Source organism: Salvia splendens, chromosome 8 (assembly GCF_004379255.2).
Source record: "Salvia splendens isolate huo1 chromosome 8, SspV2, whole genome shotgun sequence".
Taxonomy (NCBI): Eukaryota; Viridiplantae; Streptophyta; class Magnoliopsida; order Lamiales; family Lamiaceae; genus Salvia; species Salvia splendens.
In genome coordinates this window covers 12,490,315-12,510,818 of record NC_056039.1, presented here as the reverse complement: position 1 = coordinate 12,510,818, position 20,504 = coordinate 12,490,315, and the positions used below count along the sequence as shown (strand labels likewise).

The window sequence follows — 20,504 nt, the reverse complement described above, 5'->3', positions numbered from 1 at the left end:
GTGCCTCGACAAATGACCAGCACACCAAATAAGTATCGCACAAGTAGGATGCAGTCGAATCAATGCAGTACTCAGGGAGGATACAGTCTGCATAGGGTGTCCACAGAAACTACAAACAAATAAAATAAAAACACAATTAATTTCATACTATAGTAAGTAAATTCATTAATTAAGACAACACAAATAAATTTCACCTGGCCAGGACGGATCAGTGATAACTGATCACGATAATGAGCTACTGAATGTCGGGGAGCATTTCCAATTTCAGTAACTCCGTGCCACCTATACATAATATTAATGTCAAAAGTTATCAACAAAACACATAATTATGTGAGTTAATTTAAACAAAAACATTACTTGGCTCCGCACGGGGTATACGGCGTGTGCATAGGCGATATCAAGAAGGCTGGCCTCAATGTAGGCATTCTTTCCCAGGCCCACAGCTGCAAGAGAACCATAGGTCCACCCACATCTCTTATCTGTCTGCCTACAGAAGCCTCGCACAAATAATGATACAGGTATGCTAAAGCAGCACTACCCCAACTGATATTAGCCACATCTTCCGGATCGTCTAAGGCATTTAACCACATAAAGGGGACCTTGCACCCTGTGGTGTCCGGTAAAATAAGCCACCCTAACAGGATCAGAGCATGTATACGTGCTCTTTGAATGTATGCATACACAGGCAGCCCATCACCCAACGACATCGTCGCTTGGTGGATCAGAGACGTCATCAACAAACCACCGTGCTTCGTTTCGGTTTCTGAGTCAGGTATCCATCCCAACAAATCTCTACACTTGCTGGACCAATCTTCAAATCCAACAGGGTAGTCACGGCCAGTGAAAGCACGACCGTCTGCTCTCAAACCCCACAGGCTTTGCACATCCTGTAAGGTAACAGTAACTTCCCCAACTAGAAGGTGAAAACAGTGTGTCTCAGGCCTCCAGCGCTCGATCAAGGCAGTTATTAGCTCATTGTCCATCCTCATCAGTCTTCCACATTCAACCACGCCTCTGAACCCCCATACACCTAGCCAATACATCACAATTTCATGTATAGGCAATGCCCACACCTTACTCTCCGTCCTACGACTTCTCAACACATTTGTTGTGCCATTCGCCAACAAGGAGCTTGAAATGTGTTCGTTCTGATGAAACAGTAGTGATGGATCCTCAGGTCCATAGCATAACTGTTGTTCGGAACTTGCAGATGCCATCTACTTCAAAACATTCACCCATGCTTCAATTTTTTTCATAACAACTCAACAATCAACAAGCTAACTAAATTGCAACTTAGGGGCACAATATATGCATATGAAATACCCAAATTACATAAAATCGCCCACCAAAAGGGGCACAATTACAAAAACTTAATCAATTGCTTCTACCCATTCAATTATATGCATATGAAATACCCAAATTACGGAAAATCGACCAACAAATCCAACAATTTCATCATAAACCCTAATTTTGCTAAATTAAATCCATATGAAATACACAAATTACGGAAAGTCGACCAAAAATTCCATCAATTTCATCATAACCCATAATTTCATCATAATCCATAGTTATATGCAACAAAACAACACAAAAATACCAAAAATCCATCAATTTAATCAAAAACCCTACTTTTACTAAATTACGAAAAACCTGCCCAAATTAAACATTAAAGGATGTATTTAGCCAAATTGAAGAACAATTACCGGAATATGGTTGCAAAATGGTGGTAATTCGCCGGATTTTGCTCGGATTCGTCGAAAATCGCTTGATTGCGTCGCGTTTGGTTTCGTCCCCTGCTTCTGCTCTTTCGTTTCTGGCTGATTCTGCCTTCTGCCCGGTTTAAAACTCAACGAACGACGCATAAGTATTATGCGTCGCTAAAGAAAAACGCATAAGCGTTATGCGTCGCTAATTAACGACGCATAATCGTTATGCGTCTCTAATGAACGACGCACAATGATTATGCCTCATTAGTTAACGACGCATAATTATTATGCGTCGTTCAATATCGACGCATAATGATTATGCGTCTTTCTGTTAGTGACGCATAAGAGTTATGCGTCACTCCCTGAGGCGGAATACAAGTATTGTTCTTCATTAAAATGGAATTCAATTAAAGTCCTTTACCAAAAAAAGAATTTATCCTCAGATTTGTGGCATGCTAGATTAGAACATGTACATTACAAGAGATTGAAAGACATGTCGAAAATGAGTTTAATACCTGCTTTTGAGTTGAATAATGAAAGGTGTAAAACTTGCATGTTAACTAAGATTACTCGTCAACATTTCAATAAACATATCAGTAAAGATACTAAGGTATTAGAACTTATACACAGTGATTTGTGTGACTTTCATTCTACTCCATCACTTGGAAATAAAAAGTATGTAGTTACTTTTATTGATGATGTTACTAGATATTGCAATGTGTATTTGTGCCATTCAAAAGATGAACTTCTTGATAAATTTAAAATCTTCAAAGAAAGTGTAGAGCTTCATCATGGTGTGAAGATTAAAGTTCTTCGCACTGATAGGGGAGGTGAGTATTATGATCCAGTATATTTCGAATCTACTGGTATAGTACATCAGACCACTGCTCCATATACACCACAACAAAATGGTGTAGCGGAAAGAAAGAATAGAACATTGAAAGAAATGGTTAATTCAATGTTGTGCTATTCTGGCCTAAGTGAAGGATTTTGGGGTGAAGCTATGTTAACAGCCTGTTACTTATTGAACAGAGTTCCTAATAAAAGGAACAAGATAACCCCTTATGAACTTTGGCATAAGAAACCACTGAAACTGAGTTATCTCAGAGTTTGGGGTTGTCGAGTTGTGGTAAGACTAACTGATCCTAAAATAAAGACCATAGGTCAAAGAGAGATAGATTGTGTATTCCTTGGATATCCTGAAAATTCTGTTTGTTATAGGTTCTATGTCATAGAACCTAATGATTATGTATCCGTGCACTCTATTATTGAGTCAAGAGATGCTGATTTTGGGAATGATGATAGATTCACATCTTTATCTAAACCTGGAGGCATGATTGCAAGCTTTAGTAACTATGATGTGTCTAACAAAGTGACTGATTCACCTCTCGAGGTTAGGAGGAGTGGTAGAGCAAGAAAAACTAAGTCTTTTGGTGATGATTTCCAATTGTACTTGGTGGAAGGATCAAGGAATGAAATTAATTTTCAATATCAATATTGTTTTAATATTGGTGATGATCCAAGGACCTACAAAGAAGCTATGGCTTCAAGGGATGCTGCATTTTGGAAAGAGGCAATCCAAGATGAGATGAATTCTATAATCCAAAATAATACATGGAAACTGACTGATTTACCACCTGGGTGTGAACCTTTGGATAGTAAATGGATCTTCAAAACGAAGTTGAAGGTGGATAGAAGCATAGACAAATATAAAGCCAGATTGGTTATCCAAGGCTTTAGACAAAAGGAAGGAATTGATTTCTTTGACACCTATGCTCCTGTTGCAAGGATTTCCACAATTAGATTATTGTTAACACTTGCTGCTATACATAATCTAATAATTCACCAAATGGATACTAAGACTGCCTTTTTGAATGGTGAATTAGATGAAGAGATTTACATGAAACAACCAGAAGGCTTTGTCATGCCTGGTAATGAACATAAGGTATGTAAATTGGTAAAATCTCTTTATGGACTAAAGCAAGCCCCCAAGCAATGGCATCAAAAGTTTGATGACGTGGTGTTGTCTAATGGTTTTGTATTAAATCAAGCAGACAAGTGTGTATATAGCAAATTTGACACTACTGGTAAAGGGGTGATCATTTGCTTATATATAGATGACATGTTGATCTTTGGTACTGACCAAGATGAAGTGGATAAAATAAATGAATTTTTGTCATCTAAGTTTGAGATGAAAGACATGGGGAAGACTGATGTGATTCTTAGAATAAAGATCACACATGGAGAACAAGGAATTTCCATTTCTCAATCACACTATACTGAGAATGTGTTGGAAAAATTAAAATTTCAAAGATTGTTTTTCAGTTAAGACTCCTTTTGATCCTAGTGCAAAACTCATGCCTAATAAAGGAGTTGCTGTGAATCAGCTTGAATATTCAAAGGCTATTAGATCACTAATGTATGCTATGATTAGCACTAGACCCGATATAGCCTTTGCAGTTGGAAAATTGAGTCGATATACTCACAATCCAAGTTTAATCCATTGGCAAGCAATGAATCGAGTATTTAAATACTTAAAAGGAACCATGGATTATAGTTTGTGTTATTCCGGATTTCCTTCTGTACTTGAAGGTTATTCGGATGGAAGTTGGATTACCAATATGGAAGATCATTCTTCCACAAGTGGTTGGGCATCAAAGAAACAAACTTGTATAACAAATTTAACAATGGAATAAGAGTTTGTGGCATTAGCAGCAGTCGGTAAAGAGGCTGAATGGCTAAGGAATTTAATTTATGAAATTCCATTGTGGCCTAAACCGATATCACCTATATCTATCAGATGCGATAGTGCAGCTACCTTGGCTAAGGCATATAGTCAAGTGTATAATGGAAAGTCAAGACGCTTAGGTGTTAGACATAGCATGATTCGTGAACTTATTACGGATGATGTGATATCTGTGGAGTTTGTGAGAACTCACAACAATTTAGCCGATCATTTGACCAAAGGGTTAAGTAGAGATCTTGTGCACAAGTCGGCTATATGGATGGGATTAAAGTCCACTACAAATCTCTGATATTAAGATACCCAATTCCCATTTAGTATGACACTAGATGCTGAATTCAATGAGGAAGGCTTAATATTTTGAGATTGGAACACATTGAAGAATCATCCTAAGGTATGTGTTCAAACCTACAAGTTAAGGAGGTTGAATGTATATATTCTTAATAGTTCTTTTGAAAAATTGCATATGTAGGTGCAAGAATAAAGGAACTACCTATATAAGCATGAAGGTTAGCCGCTTCAAGAAGCTAGGACTTGGCTTCGACATGTTTATGAAAGATAAGGACATAGACTAGTAAATATAGTGTCAAGATAGAACATATTTGTATGTAAACTTTTGTGTACATTATCTTTGTGTATTCAAAGTGAGTTCCCATGGTTCAATCCTTAGAGACACCATGTGTATTCGAATGTATGGAATGTATAATGTGCTAAGGTGAAATTCAATCGTTACGATATTTCATTTATGCAAAAGTTTGAATTTTGAGATGACTTGTTTTAGTTAATAAAGGATTGCACTAAAATAGGGGAGGAATGTTGGATATTTTAGTGCAATTAGATTAACTTGATTGATCAACGTGATCATAATGAGACATCAAATAAGTTGGAAGTGCGGAGTGTACACTTATTTGAATTCGTTATGACTAGACGGGGGTTCAGGGGAAGCGCCCCCAAGTAGCGGGGTCCAAGGGGCAGAGGCCCTGGCTGGGGTCGAGCTGTACAGAAAATTCATCCGAAAAAATATTTTCTGATAGTCGAAGGACTAATTTACAATTTTAGAAACCCTTTGAAAATCGGTTAAATTCGGTTACCCAAAACGAAGAGACGCAACTCTTCGTGAACAGACGCAAAGTTTCAATTTAACCTCTTCTTATTGATCAATTTTCGGTTCAAAGAAGATTACAGAATCAACGTACAAATATCTTCGAAACCTGAATTGTATCGGATCAAATATTGGTAGAACCGCCAAATTGATTTGATCTGAAAGTGTTTCACGCCTTTCAGGATATCCAAATTGTTCACGTTTTTGTTATAACTCTCTAACAGTATGTTGCTCGATAATAGTCTTCCTTGATCGCAAGGAACGCGTAGCTGCAAGAGAAATTGGTACGTGGCCATCATCCAGTGAACTCGCTCAAATTGGCTTCAAGGTAAGAGGTGCCTGCAACCCAATGTTATGTGACACATAATACTTTTCTGTCACGCCCGCATTTTCTAAGGATAGAAAACACGGTTGATCGCGACTAGGGGAGGATTAAAGAAGCGGGGAAGATAGGGGAAAACAACACAACTCGACCATAGCTCGAAACAACTGGGAATAGCTCGAATAAAATCAGAGTATCTCAACAATCAACAACTCAAAAATGAATACTATCTCAACGATACAAGAACTCAAAAGAAAGACAACTACTTAGCGGAAGCATTTGAGAGAAGGAATATGCCACGTGTGAAGACATGACACATTCTACACACTTAAATTTCTTCAACAGTCTTGCTCAACACCCACCGCACCCTTCACGCTCAACCTGCAATTTTTAAAAAGAAAAGCAGGGCTGAGTACTTGATGCACTCAGTGGACTCATGCCGAAAACATTTTATAAAAAGTATTTATCATGCCACCACTGAGTGACCTTGGGGTTTTAACTTTAGAAATTTTCCAAGACACTAAAATCATTTCCATTGTAAAATTCGGTTGATCAACCATTTTCCCATAGCTATCTCTCATATCTGATCCATTGATGACAAGGAATGTGGCCACATTCCAAGTCACTAGACCGGCCGACCCAAAAGACGGCTCACGATCTCCATAGGTGTACACTAGCCTGAATAGGGACTCACTCCCTAGACAGACCCGAATTCGATTATCCATTGATGGCAAAAGCCACATCAGATAGGTTCCATAGAATAAAACAAAACACGGCATGACAAATATTCATATCATTTTCACATAAAAATATACTTTGGGCATTGCCCTTATTTAAAAAGAAAGCCCACCTCGATCGTTTAAAGCTTTAACTTGTGCTTCATTCCATCCTCAAAAAGCGTGCGTGAAAAGCCTCCGTCATCATGAGTGTTCTTCTTAGCTTATCTCTTTTTAATTTGTAATCTGGCCCAAATGAAGTATTTGATACAATAGCCCAACTAAAAAAAATATATCTTCCTGAGGCCCAATCTTTTTTTAAAAAAAACCATAGGCCCAAATCCTTATTTTCTTCCCCCATTGTACACGCCCATCTTCTTCTCTCCCAATCTCTCTCTATTTCTCTCTCTCCCGTCTCCATCTATCTCTCGACACCACGTCTCGAATTTCTCCCAACCCGTCGCTCCTCCAACTCCGCCAGCCACCGCTGTCGATTCGTACTCGGCGTCCAGCCACCACCGCCGTTGCGGTCTGCACAGGGTCGTCGCTGCTTCTCGCCGCCATCACCGTCTGCACAGAGCCGTCGGCTGCTGTTCGCTGCTGCTCCGTCTATCTGTCGTCGTCCAGCCGATCTCTCCCTCCATCTCCGGTGCACTCTCTCTCGTCGACAAATTGAACAGTTTCTCCCAAATTTTCCGTCGCTCCGATTTGCCGCCGTCTGTCATCACTGTTGGAGCGGAGGTGACCCAGCCGTCGCGGTTCACGCTGCTGCTGCCGCTGGTTGCCGTAGATGCGGTGTCTCAGCCGCCAGACTCTCCGACCTCGGGTACGTGCCGACGGGAAGTCATCCAGGCACGCCGGCTCTGTTCCTCCATCATCACTCGACTGCTCGCACAGGCCGACTTGTTCGGCAACCACCGTTTCTCATCGCTTCAGCCTCGAAACAACTCCGAACAACTCTCGAAATTCTTTGTTGCAAAGAGTTGCCGGAAAATAATTTGGGGAACTCTCGGCTCTCTTCCTATAACTATTTCTTCTCAACTTTGTGGAAGGAAGAAAATACGGCAGAATGGATGTTGAATTCGCAGTGTGCCTCTTTTGTTTGTTTTGGAGGAATGAGAAAACTGCATTGTGTGGTTGAAGTAAATATACGGACATATTTTGGTTGGAGATTTTGCTGGGATGTGGGCATGCATCTTTAAACGTGGGAAAAAAAAGGGATGGGATATGGCTGGGTAGTTAGTTTCAATCAATATTAATTATGATTGATAACGTTTATTTATATATTTTTATTTATTTCATTTGTAGATTACGGAGAAGGAAAATCTCTGCAGAATCTTTAATTAGAATTTAAATTAATACAGCTTGATGACTAAGTCAACAGAATCAAATATTTAATTAGATTAATTTAACTTTTCTTTTCTCTTTTTTTTTCCGGGTGTTACATTTTCTGTATTATGTTGGAATAGAAGAAATATGTAAATACCTCTAGGAACGGGTGCCCCGCAACAGCCATTGCAGGGCCAATACTCAGCAGCCTTAGTTGGACAATATGCTAAATAATCACTAGCAATTTGATTATTTTTGCAAACAGTTGCACATGTGCTGCCAATAGAAGTTCGATTGGCATGTCAAGTTATACCCACCATTATATCATCGCACCCAATCACGGAGATCCAGCTATCTTCCGACAACGTAAACTGAGTTCCTGACAAGTCAATACTCAAGCGTCGCTCCTCTGTCTTATTGATTCTCCGCTGAGTATCTGACCAATTGTAGCGAGAAAAACCAAGTGTTGGATAGTTCACCCGAACCTGTGATAAATTTAACCGGTGATTTCTGCCTTGAGAAGAGAGAGGTATGCTTTGGGAGGGTTAGATGATGTATCACAGTTTACTTCAAAAGATGGTTCCAATTTCAATTCCGCCCGACTCCAAATGGAAAGGAATTGACAGTTCCCCACACTGATCCCGACATTTGTTTCTCGCTATGGAACTGTGAAATACTGTTGCTGGTGGAGATAATGTTAGTAAGAGCATCCGCAATGGCGGACTTCGATGCGGAATTCCCACGGATTTGGCGGAATTCCGTGGCGGACGTCTGCCATTAGGCCACACACGCGCGGATATAGAATTCGCATGAGGACATCATAGGTCCGCGCCCTTCCACGAAATTCCGTCATGACGTCCGCCATTGCGTGGACTGTCACGGAATTTCACACGGAATTCTGATTTTTGCATTTAATTTTTTTTGTTTAATTATGTATTTTTTTTAATGAAGTCTGTTTTTTTAAAAATAAAGTGTGTTCATTTTCTCTGTATTCGCGTCGAAATTTTAATTCCGTAAATTATATACTTCCGGAAATTGGTTAATTTGTGAATTTTTTTAATGTGGAAATTCCGTCGGGAATTCTGCAGGGGAATTCCGCCACTGTGCAGTGGGAAGTCCTTATGACGTGGCAGAGCAGTGGGAAGTCCTTATGACGTGGCAGTGGGAATTTCGCGGGGAATTCCGCCGGGACATCCGCACCACTACGGATGCCCTAAGTACTCCTTTGGCGTACATACGAATAAATTAAAAGAGTAATACTAACGTTGGCAGCCTCGAACCACGTATGGATTGCCCTCGTATCCTTGCAGGCAGCTGCACTGGTATCCTTTGCTAACGTTAGCAACATAGACACATAGACTCTTGCTATCTTGACATGCGTACGTGGTCGGATTCAGCTTTGCTTGGCTGCAATTCTCAACACCTGCAATCCACTCCAGCCTCACCACCGGAGGACTCATTGCAGATGCCCAATTGTCAGTCTGCAATGCGGTTGGGCTATTGGGATTGAGCACGCACGTTTGAAACGAGAATAAAAGGAAGATAAACCTAGTTGAGGTGCTAGGGGACGATTTCCGTCAGAATCGGGAATGAGAATAAGTTTATACTGCTAATCAAGCAAGATAATTAAAATAAAAGATTACAAAAGATATGAAAAATAACTAAAGATAACTAACAAAAATAAGAGTTATGCTAAATCAAAAAGATATGCCATGTATTGTTGAGGAGATATGACTGAAGATATTTGGTGATGAATAAGGCAACTTGAGATCCCTATCAACTCTCCGAAAACCACCTTGCCCTCAAGGTGGAAGTCAAAATAAGAGCAGCTGAACCAAGATCCTTCCATTGGTGCCAACATTCGTAGTTCCTCCCCTTTCTTCTCCTTATACTGTTGCTGCACAGGTTGGGGAAGACTCCTTTCTCCGACATAGCTACGTCTGAAGTAGAGCTAGCACCGACATCTTGACTAGCAGAAAACACTCCTGAACTTTTGGACGGGGGTGGCTGATATTCGTGCCTAAATTGGATGAATTCGACCCTATCAAAAGCTCCTAGGTCAAATATGCGAACTCATTTGTCTCCACCAAATCGAAGAGTAGCACAACTCCATTCGCTACCCCCATGAAAGGATAAAATCAAAGAGAATACTACAGCTTCTGTCCAAACATGTCACAACATTGTGCGGCGGGATCGAACGACCATCGGAGGTGAATGTCTGTTTAAATCTGAACAAATCCCGATCAGCCACAAAGCAAAGCTTGCTTCTGCAGATGCGACTCCATATAATAATCACCATAAGATGGTGTAGAGGTTGCTCCCACTTTAGCTTCAATAACATCACCGAACTTGGATGAGGGAATAGGTTGATCCTTGGGCAGTGGGCGTGACGCCATGTGATGATTTGGAGGGACGAACACTTGCATCACTGATCTCGGGTGGGGAATGACAACGTTTCTCGAAAAATCAAGAATAACATCATCATTAAGAACGACGCTGTTGCTGGGAACATTGATGAGCAAAAGAATTGGGCTCGCCCCAATGTCTTCGGCCATCGACTAGATGATCACCTGCTTCGAGTTCGCGACTTTGTAGCCGAGGCTCGAACAGCTGGAAACTCACGATATGGCTGGCTGATCTCGGACAGTAGTGACGTTGGGATTGTCGATTGGGAGGTGGCGTGTCGCTGCATCGGTGATGATGTGGCATGGGTCAACGGTTGATTGTCGTGGCTCTGGCACGACGGATCGTGCATAACAGAATCCTCATATAGGTCAAACGCTGCTTGACTGCCAATAGAAAATCATCCCAGCCTTTTCCGGCATTATTATCCATCCAGTTTGCCCTCCATTCCGACGCCGGGTGATTGAACAAGTATTGTGTAAGGTATAGACGATCAGATAGAGGCGTGTAACGGTGGTTGTAATAAATCTGCATATTGTTAATCCACTCGACAACATTCTCTCCGTCGAAACGAGGAGGATCGACTCTCAGGCGCGGCAAGGGTGCGGGTGATACACCCCGCGGTGCCTCCGTAAGCGATGGCGGTAGTTGCCATCCGTGTTTGATGGTTGCCGCTGGTGGAGGCTGCAAGTTTGGCCAAGATATCGTCGAGCCTACTATTCAACTCATCATGCCGTCGCGCGAAGGACTCCTGCTCAAGCATGTGCGTCAAGAACTTCTCGACCTGGTTGGTGAATTGGATGTTCAAATTGAAAGTGTCAAAGTGCCGTGAATGAGTGGGGAAGATTGGGGTGATGTGAGAGAAAGTGCCGTGAATGGTGTTTTTTTATTATGAGAGAGATTTTGAGACAAAAATGTGACGTGACTTCAATTTTTTTTAGGAGATTTTGAGAGAGCTTCGGATAAGATGGTTTGCGGTGGGAGAAGAGGAAATCAATGAAAGCGCCAATTGATAGAACCTTGTTCTATCGGGATTGAGCACGCATGTTTGAAACGAGAATAAAAGGAAGATAAACCCTAGTTCAGGTGCTAGGGGGCGATTTCCGTCAGAACTGGGAATGAGAATAAGTTTATACTTTATTTCTCAGTGAATCAAAATACTAGAGAATTCTATAATTTATAGAATTCTAAACCCTAAACCTATCTTGCTAATCAAGCAAGATAATTAAAATAAAAGATTATAAAAGATATGAAAAATAACTAAAGATAACTAACAAAATAAGAGTTATGCTAAATCAAAAAAGATATGCCATGTATTGTTGAGGAGATATAGCTAAAGATATTTGGTGATGAATAAGGCAACGTGAGATCCCTATCATTCACACTCACTCTACTATCTTTATACGAATCACCTTCAGACTCATAGCAAACCGAAACCAAGTTGGGATACTTGACCCGAACATACGTTTCGTTTATTTCAATCAATTGTTTATCAATGATGGAAAGGTACGCCTTCGACCCGACTCCAAATTGCAGCGAATGGTGAAGGACGGGTCGAGCGAGCAATTCGACCCGACTCCAAATGGATATGAAATTGGTAAATTCCCGCACATATTTTGGCATCCTGGTTTGGCAACTGGACCACTATATATTGCTGGTAAACGAATCAGAAAGATTAAACACAAGATAGAAATTAGATGAAGAGCCATATTGGCTATTAATTGAGATGGATTGATCACTTATTTTAATAGAGCATATATGTATACACATATCAAAGAAGTGAATTAAGTAATGCATGATCTTGTTTCAAGAAAATAAATGAAAAGGACAAAAGTTAGTTAATGAAAAGGACTAAAGTTCAATTATTTGATGTTGACATTTTCATTACATATAATAGGATAAGCCGCCATCTTGACTTTCACTTTTTTACTCCCTTCAGGCTTCAACTGGTGACAGTAAGCAAAATAGCCGAAATTGAATATCTGTCTGAACAAAATTGAAAATTTGGAATTATAATTTTATCCTATTTTTATAATTAAAAAACAGTTTACTCATATATATATTCTCTAAATGCTTCATGAAAAGTATGAACTACTCCTTCTCTCATAACATATTTATTAGTCGGCGCGTGATTTTAGGAGTTGTTGATTAATGTGGTTAATTGCAGAAAGAAATAATGGGTGTAAGTATTAAATGGTAGAGGGAAAGAGAGTTGAATATTTAATTGAAGAGAGAAAAAAGTGATTATGTGTATTAATTGGAGAAAGAATGTTACGAGAAATAGAAATGTGTCATCATAGTTGAGACAAACTAAAAAGGAAAGTGTGTCATCTTAGTTGGGACGGAGGGAGTATTTTTTTATTAGTCCGTCCCTAAAAAGTATGATCTTTCTAATTTTGGAATAGTTAAGTTAGATAACACATTACCCCACACGTAATTTTATTTACAACTTAACCATTACACTCATGAGCACACCCCCACTAACACTAGTTACACTGTGTGTGATCAAATACTAAATTATTACAGTAATAACTAATAACTAAATATCAATTTTGTATGTTAAAAATATCAACACAAAGATATAAACTTATCAATCTTCTTGTATTGATAAACTTATGTCTTTGTGTTGGTATTTAAATTTACATGTTGTATTGATATAATTATGTCTTTGTGATGATAATTTTAATACACGGAATTGAAAGTTATTAGTTATTACTGTAAAATAGTTAGCACACTAACGCAACCCCTAATTACACTACCTTTTATCTCAATGTGTATTACTTTAACAATTATACGTTAAAATCTGAACAAAATGTTTATACTTTTTAGAGAAGAGAAGGAATGAGTATATAATTTTATATTTCGGCACAACCAGGGGCGGACGCAGCAAATTTATTTAGTAGGGGCTAACTTGTAAACGATACCCACTCTGTTCTTCGTGGTGTTGAGGGTGTTTTTGTCGTTAAAAAATTTGAAATAGTGAAAAAGTAGCTTAAATAATATTAAATCAAATTTGTCGGACTTTAAAAGATATTTTCAAAGTTTACAGACAAAAATGAGAGTTTGACAAAGTTCGCAACCTAAAAAAATGTTCCATCTGTTGAATTACAACAACTAAACACTCTGAATTTGTTAGGTATCGATAGTTTTAGAAATACAAACTTATGTGAATATTAGTAATAGTTTTAGAAATACAAACTTATTTATAATTAAATTAAAAATATAAACAAGAAAAAACTAAACTTATCAAGAAAAATAAGCCGGAATAACCAATTCTGGAGTATTTGCATAATTCTAGTGTAGGAAAATTTTTAATTAAAGAAGAATTCGTTTGGATTATAGCTCTAGTAAATCATTTTTTTAGTAATATTTAAAAGCTAATTCTCCTACACCTATGCAATATCTATTGAAGGCACTTCACAATAAATTCTGAATATTTGAAACAACAAATGCACATTAAAAGAGGCACGAATCAAGTCCGTATCTTTTATTTACAGTATATTATTTAATACTATTTAATTGTCTTCTTCTTCCTCAAACCATTATCACCATTGTTGCTCTTCTTCAACTATTTCAGAATTTCAAATTCAGCCCCGCTCATCAATCAATTTCCAATGATTTAGTCTTCAAAGATATTGGTTTTGTAAGGGCTAAGTGGATGAATTTCAAAAATTTCAAAAAAATTACAAACTAAAAACAGAAAAAAAAAAGTATTGGGTAAGGGCTTAAGCTCCACCCTCTTCTCACGTGTGTCCGCCCCTGGGCACAACGATTGGTGATTGGTTTGCCACCACATGATGTGGGGGAATAGGCTTGCAACGCATCCCGTCCCGTCTCAGTCCCTCGGGGATGAGACCATACGCAGTGTTGCGGATGCCCTCAAAATAACAAAGTTTATTTACTGAATAAAAAGCATGAAATTGATTATTTTGAATAATCCAAGTGCACTGTTCTACCCACCGCACCGCACCGCACATATAGACTTTGACTTTGCCGGAATTTGAGACGATGAAAATTATTGTTAAAGTTTGTACATCAAAATAAAAAAAATACTTGTGAATTTGTATAGTAGAAATTTAAAACGGAGAAATTTGTTTGACAACATAATTAAATTAAAAGAGATGTATAAATTCGTATACAATGCAGTTACACACACTATCTACCAGGCAATGTGAACTCATTGTCTGAAATTGTTGCAGGAATGTCTTCAAAAATTATCACATCTTCTGTGTCATCTCCAGCTCTCACATCTTCTGATTCATCTTCAACTCTAATAGACCTTTGAGATAACCTATAACTTTCCAATTCGATAGCCACTTCTTTCATAGTTGGTCTCATTTTCCCTTTCAAATTCAAGCATTTTTGTGCAAGTTTGGCCACTAAAACCACCTCTTCCTTTCTACCTTGCTCCAAAATTTGAGGATCCAAAATCGTGTCGAGGCAGTTTCTTACCATGCACGTACGAAACCGAGTAGCTAGGCTTCTTTCCTCCTCTTCCTCATCAGGGGAAATTGGCATTTTCCCAGTAAGAAGCTCGACAAGAACCACTCCAAAACTATAAACATCGCTTTTTTCAGTGAATTTACTCGAATGAAAATACTCTGGATCTAAATATCCCAACGTCCCTTTAACTAGAGTAGTTAAGTGAGTTTGACCTGCAGAAATAGGCTTTGAAATTCCAAAGTCCGACACTTTGACAACATATTTCTCGTCCAAAAGGAGATTACTTGACTTGATGTCTCTGTGATAGATCGCTACAGAAGATGCATAGTGTAAATAGGCCAATGCTTCTGCTATATCAGCTGCGATTTTCAAACGCATGATCCATGGAAATGGAAATTCATGATTCGGATCATGTATGAGATTATAAAGGCTACCATTTGGCATGAATTCATAAACAAGTAAAGGAACTTCTGTTTCCAAGCAACAACCCAACAAATTGACCACATTCTTGTGATTGATTTGTGACAATATAACCACCTCATTTATGAACGGTTTCAACTGGTTCTCTTCAACCAACTTTGATTTTTTTACCGCCACAATTTTACCATCCGATAACATTCCTTTATAGACAATACCCTGACCTCCGTGTCCAAGGATTCGGTTTCCATTAAAGTGATCAGTAGCTATTTCCAACTCTTCTGCAGTGAAAAGTTTTGTTTTTCCAATTGTACCTTCATTCTTTTGTTGTTGTTGTAAGAGAAGACCACCATTTCGTTTGAAAAATCTGTCCTTAATCAGTTTTTCCCTTCTCTTTTTCAGTACTTTAATCAACCAAAAGGACATTAAGACGAGTACAAGAAATCCTAATCCAGAGCCCATACCTGTATATGAAATTACTTGACTAAGAAACTGCAAACATGTGGAGTACTATATAATGATGCACAAGTCAACCACTTTATGTTATCTATTCAATATGTCTATATACTTTCTTGAGTGGAACGAGATTCTAGATGAAGTTATTGACCGGAGTGAAGTAAGGAGAAATATTTAGTTGGTATATCAATAAGGAGAGAGGAGAGGGGAGAGAGGAAGTTTATTTCAAAAATATAAAGCGGTCATTTTGATTGGAACAAATAAAAAAGAAAAGTGAGAGTACTATTTTGTTTATTTATTTGGATCAATCTTATTAAGTTGCGTATGATCATTCATTCGCCAATGTATCTCCCATTTTTATCGGCTCGGAATTTAAGTATAGAAATTAGTCTAAAAGGTAGTAGAATGCGAGTCATACTTTTTATATTAGTTTTATAATAAGATAAAAGTGAAGTGAGTTAATGGAATATGAGGTGCACTTGCCAAAAATGGTAAAAGTAAAATGCGATACTTATCGACGGACGGACAAAAAAGAAGAAATGAGACATTTAGTGGCGGACTGAGGGAGTAGTGTATAATTTATGTTTTACAATTTTTTGTTCAGCATAATACTCCCCCCGTCCATTACATGTGACACATTTCTTTTAGACACGTGTTTTAGGTAGTGGTGTCTAGTGGTTAAATGAAGAGAGAATAAAGTAAAAGTGAGAAAAAAAGTAGGAGAAAGCATAATGTAAGAGAAAGATAAAGTGTTATTTTTTCAACATAAAAGGAAATGTCTCATTAATAATGGGATGACCTAAAAGAAATACACCTTACTTATAGTGGGATGAAAGGAGAACATATGATTATATACACCGATAAGTGATATTTATAATTCATTTTAAAACGAATAATTTGAACCAATAAATTGAGAATTTCTTTTGGACATGAAGATGATGAAAAAAGAATTTGGGGAGTTAAATAAATAGAGTGAGAGTAAATAAGAGAGAATATAATAGATAAATAATTAAAGTAAAGTAGGAAATGGATTAATTAAGAGAAATTTAGGGTATTGATTTTTACCATAAAAAGATAAAGACTTAATTATTGTGGAAGGGGAGGGATACAATGAAAACATATTGTTACCTGCCAAGATTATGGTGTTGGTGTTGGATGGCGACATCTTAATACAACGGGTGCCATCTTTCTTGCCATCACCAACATATCCTTTGGGGCATGAGCAGTGATAAGATCCAACAGCATTCACACAAATTGAATTTGAAACGCATGCATTAGTTGTACTATCCGCGCATTCATCGATATCTGTTCGTAAAACATTTGAAATTATGATTTAAAGCATTAGATTGTTAGATAAAGATAAGAAATTTTTTAAAAAAAGCAGCAACCTTTGCATCCTGGGCTAAGGTAAGGGTTGCCTTGGTATCCTTTGGAGCAGTTGCAGAGGTAGCCTCTAACTGTATCATCAAAATCAATGCAGGCTGTGTTATTCTGACACACATAATCAGTTGGATTCAATCGCGCGTCTTTGCAATTTACGGCACCAATCCTCCAGTCCAGTGGAACGATGGTGGGTCGGTAATTTATGTGTGGATCATCAGATTGAATTTGTGTTGAGTTATTCAAAATGGGGTATGTTGCTTGATAATAGTCATCCTTGGTTCCAAGGAAGGCGTAACTACAATAAAAATTGGTTCGCGGCCATCGTCCACTGAACTCGCTCAAATTGGCTTCTAGGTAGGAGGTGCCTGCAACCCGGCTTCTTTAATCAGAGTTTATTATTATGTTGGAATATAAGAAATATGTTAATACCTACCTCTGGGAATGGGTGCCCTGCAACAGCCATTGCCAGGCCAATACTCATCCCTCTTAGTTGGACAATATGCGTAATAATCGTTAGCAATTTGGTTATCCTTGCAAACAGCTGCACATGTACTACTAACAGAAGTTCGAGTCATACCCACCATTATATCATCGCACCCAATCACGGAAATCCAACCATCTTCCGACAACGTGAATTGAGTTTTTGACAAGTCAACCCTCAAGCTTTGCTCTTCCGTCTTAATGATTCGATCTGACCGATTGTAGCAAGCGTAACCAAGTGTTGGATAGTCCACCTGAACCTGTGATAAATTTAAGTGGGTGATTTCCTTCTCGAGAATAGAGAGGTAAGCTTTGGGAGGGTTCGCGGAGGTATCGCAATACACTTCAAAGGATGGCTCCAAAGAGCAATTCTGGCCTATTCCAAAAGGAAATGGAATGGAGAGTTGCCCACACTGATCCTGGCACCCAGTTCTTGCAATTGAACTGGGAAATGCAATCGCTGGAGACAGTGTTAGTTAGTTAAAGGTGGTTGCGAAAAAATAACAAAAGAAAAGAAAAGAATAAATAGTAGTAGTAACACTAACTTTGGCAGCCTCCAAGAAGGTAAGGATTGCCCTCGTAACCTTGGACGCAGCTGCACCGGTATCCTCTACTGACGTTGGCAACATCAACACATAAACTCCTCTCATCACGACATGCGTATGTAGTAGGATTTAGCTTTGCTAGGCTGCAGTTTTGAACCCCAGCAATCCAGTCCAGCCGCACCACTGGAGGACTTGTAGCCGACGCCCAATTGTCGTTTTGCAGTGCGGTTGAGTTATGGAGGTAGAACAACGGGTACGAAAATCCGGTGTCTGAGACCTCCAGGATAAAGGCGTAGCTGCACGGGAAAAGCTTCCTACGTTGCACTTTCCTGCTCAAGTCTATTAGTTCTGCTCCCACTAAACCCGTCTCTGTCACCAGTAACCATCAACGGGGTTTCAATTGTATCCCAAAAAATTCCAAATATTCCAAGGATGATTTTTGTAAAAATTAAAATAAAATTTTTCATTAATCCATTTTCATGAGCAATAAAGTTTTTAAACAAAAAATAGAAACAATAATTTTAAGTTAAGAATAGAATAAAGAAAACAAAAGTGATCACCCAAGATTTGTGAAGATTTTAATAAAATATTCATTTATCTCTCAACTATGACCTTCACATTTATGCAATGTCTAGTGGTCTACGCAGTGACCCTAACCAAAGGTAATGAAATACGGAGTACTGCCTCCATCCGCTATTAAATGTCCTATTTTTCCTTTTTCGTTCGTCCGCCAATAAATGTCTCATTTCACTTTTATTATATTTGGTAAGTGGACCCTACATTCCACTAACTCATTCCACTCACATTTTATTATAAAATCAATATATAAAAGTTGGCCTCACATTTCACTAATTTTTTTTACTTACTTTACTCCATAAAGTCAAACAATTTCTTAAAACTCGTGCCGGTCAAATATTAGACATTTAATCAGGGACGGAGGGAGTATTTTCTTTTTCATACGAACTACTAGTAAAATATATAAAATTTTAACATAGGAGTGTAAAATTATTAACAAATTACATAAATAATTTTATATTTTCATATATAATTAAATTTACAATTGCTATACGTCAAATTGAATTAAAAGATGTACACAAATTTCAATATAGTACTACTAACATTTAGTTATCCTTTTAATAATAATGGAGTAAAAATTACAATACTTAAATTGTGAAAATGGTTATAATATTATTATACGTGAAATGTGCCTCATTTTGGCAAAAAAAATAAATTCCATTCTGAACCAAGAAAAATGATGAAAAGGTCAAAGTTCAAACTCACATCTTCTCTCTTTTTTTAATATTTAAAATAATTTACTCCCTCTATCTGCAAAAGTTTTAAGAAATGTGAAGAAAAGTGGGTCAATGGAATTTGGGTCCCGCATTTATATCATGTTTTTATAATAGAATGTGAGTGTAATGAGTTAGTTGAAAGTGGGGTCTATTTACTAAAATTGGAAAAAAAAAATAAAATTGATAACATTTCACGGACGAAGGGAGTATCTTTTAATTGGTGTTCCATGACATGGGAACCGATAGCAACAGTCTAAACAAACTCATTTACATATTTATAACTCTTATGTCCAAAAAAAAATATACTTAATGACTCAACTATAATAGAACATAAGAAAATTATTCTACAAATAGAGAATTACCTCCGACGATTTGGGCCTGGCAACAACCACTACCGATGGAAGTAGGATCAAAAGGACAATACCCTGTTTGAGTGTTGATGTGGTCCTCGCAAAACGCTGAGCAGCCCCCGTTGTTGTAAGTTCCGTTGGACTGCAGCACAGCGTCGTCGCATCCTATGGCGGTGAGCCGGTTTGTGTACATGGACAGCGAATACAAAGTCCCTGTCAAGTTCACACTCACACTACTATCTTTATACGAATCACCCTCAGACTCATAGCAAACCGAAACCAAGTTGGGATACTTGACCCGAACATACGTCTCGTTTATTTCAATCAATTGTTTATCAATGATGGAAAGGTACGCCTTCGGAGGCTCTGTGGAAGTGTTGCAGCTAATGGTGAAGGACGGGTCGAGCGAGCAATTTGACCCGACCCCAAATGGATAAGGAATTGGCAAATTCCCGCACATATTTTGGCATCCTGGTTTGGCAACTAGACCACCATATATTGTTGGTAAACGAAGCAGGAAAATGAAATACAAGATTGTACTAGAAATTTGTTGAAGGGGCATAGTAGCTATATTGGGTTTTGATTGATCACTTGATTGCTTATATATAAAAGAATTGGAATGGTGGGGGGAAAAGTTAATAAGTGGCACGTTCTTGTTTAGAAAATTAATGAAAATGACTAAAGTTATTATATTTCGAAATTCGAATCGAGTCTTTCTTTACCAATAATGAGAAGCCGCCGTCTTGACTTTGAATTTTTGTAAATTAAACATATTTTATCTTATGAGTAAATCATTTTCACTTTGTCAACGAAAGTT

General features: G+C 38.2%; 1 protein-coding gene across 1 annotated transcript; it reads right to left on the bottom strand.

Moving 5' to 3' along the window:
* Positions 1 to 14,476: 14,476 nt before the first annotated feature.
* LOC121745767 (wall-associated receptor kinase-like 9) lies at positions 14,477 to 20,249 on the bottom strand. The gene is made up of 6 exons (XM_042139722.1): positions 19,700 to 20,249; positions 18,046 to 18,414; positions 17,454 to 17,960; positions 17,026 to 17,385; positions 16,766 to 16,942; positions 14,477 to 15,645 (listed from the first exon to the last, which is right to left on the bottom strand). Exons 1-6 carry the CDS (start codon positions 20,247 to 20,249, stop codon positions 14,477 to 14,479), a joined length of 3,132 nt encoding a protein of 1,043 aa, XP_041995656.1.
* Positions 20,250 to 20,504: the final 255 nt, after the last annotated feature.

Excerpts from the sequence above, each read along its gene's own strand:
- LOC121745767 (XM_042139722.1), bottom strand. The coding sequence starts at position 20,249 with ATGCCCCTTCAACAAATTTCTAGTACAATCTTGTATTTCATTTTCCTG. Across the intron at positions 18,415-19,699 it reads CCAGGCCCAAATCGTCGGAG|AGACGGGTTTAGTGGGAGCA; the intron begins GTAATTCTCTAT and ends TACTGGTGACAG. Across the intron at positions 17,961-18,045 it reads CCTTCTTGGAGGCTGCCAAA|CGATTGCATTTCCCAGTTCA; the intron begins GTTAGTGTTACT and ends CACTGTCTCCAG.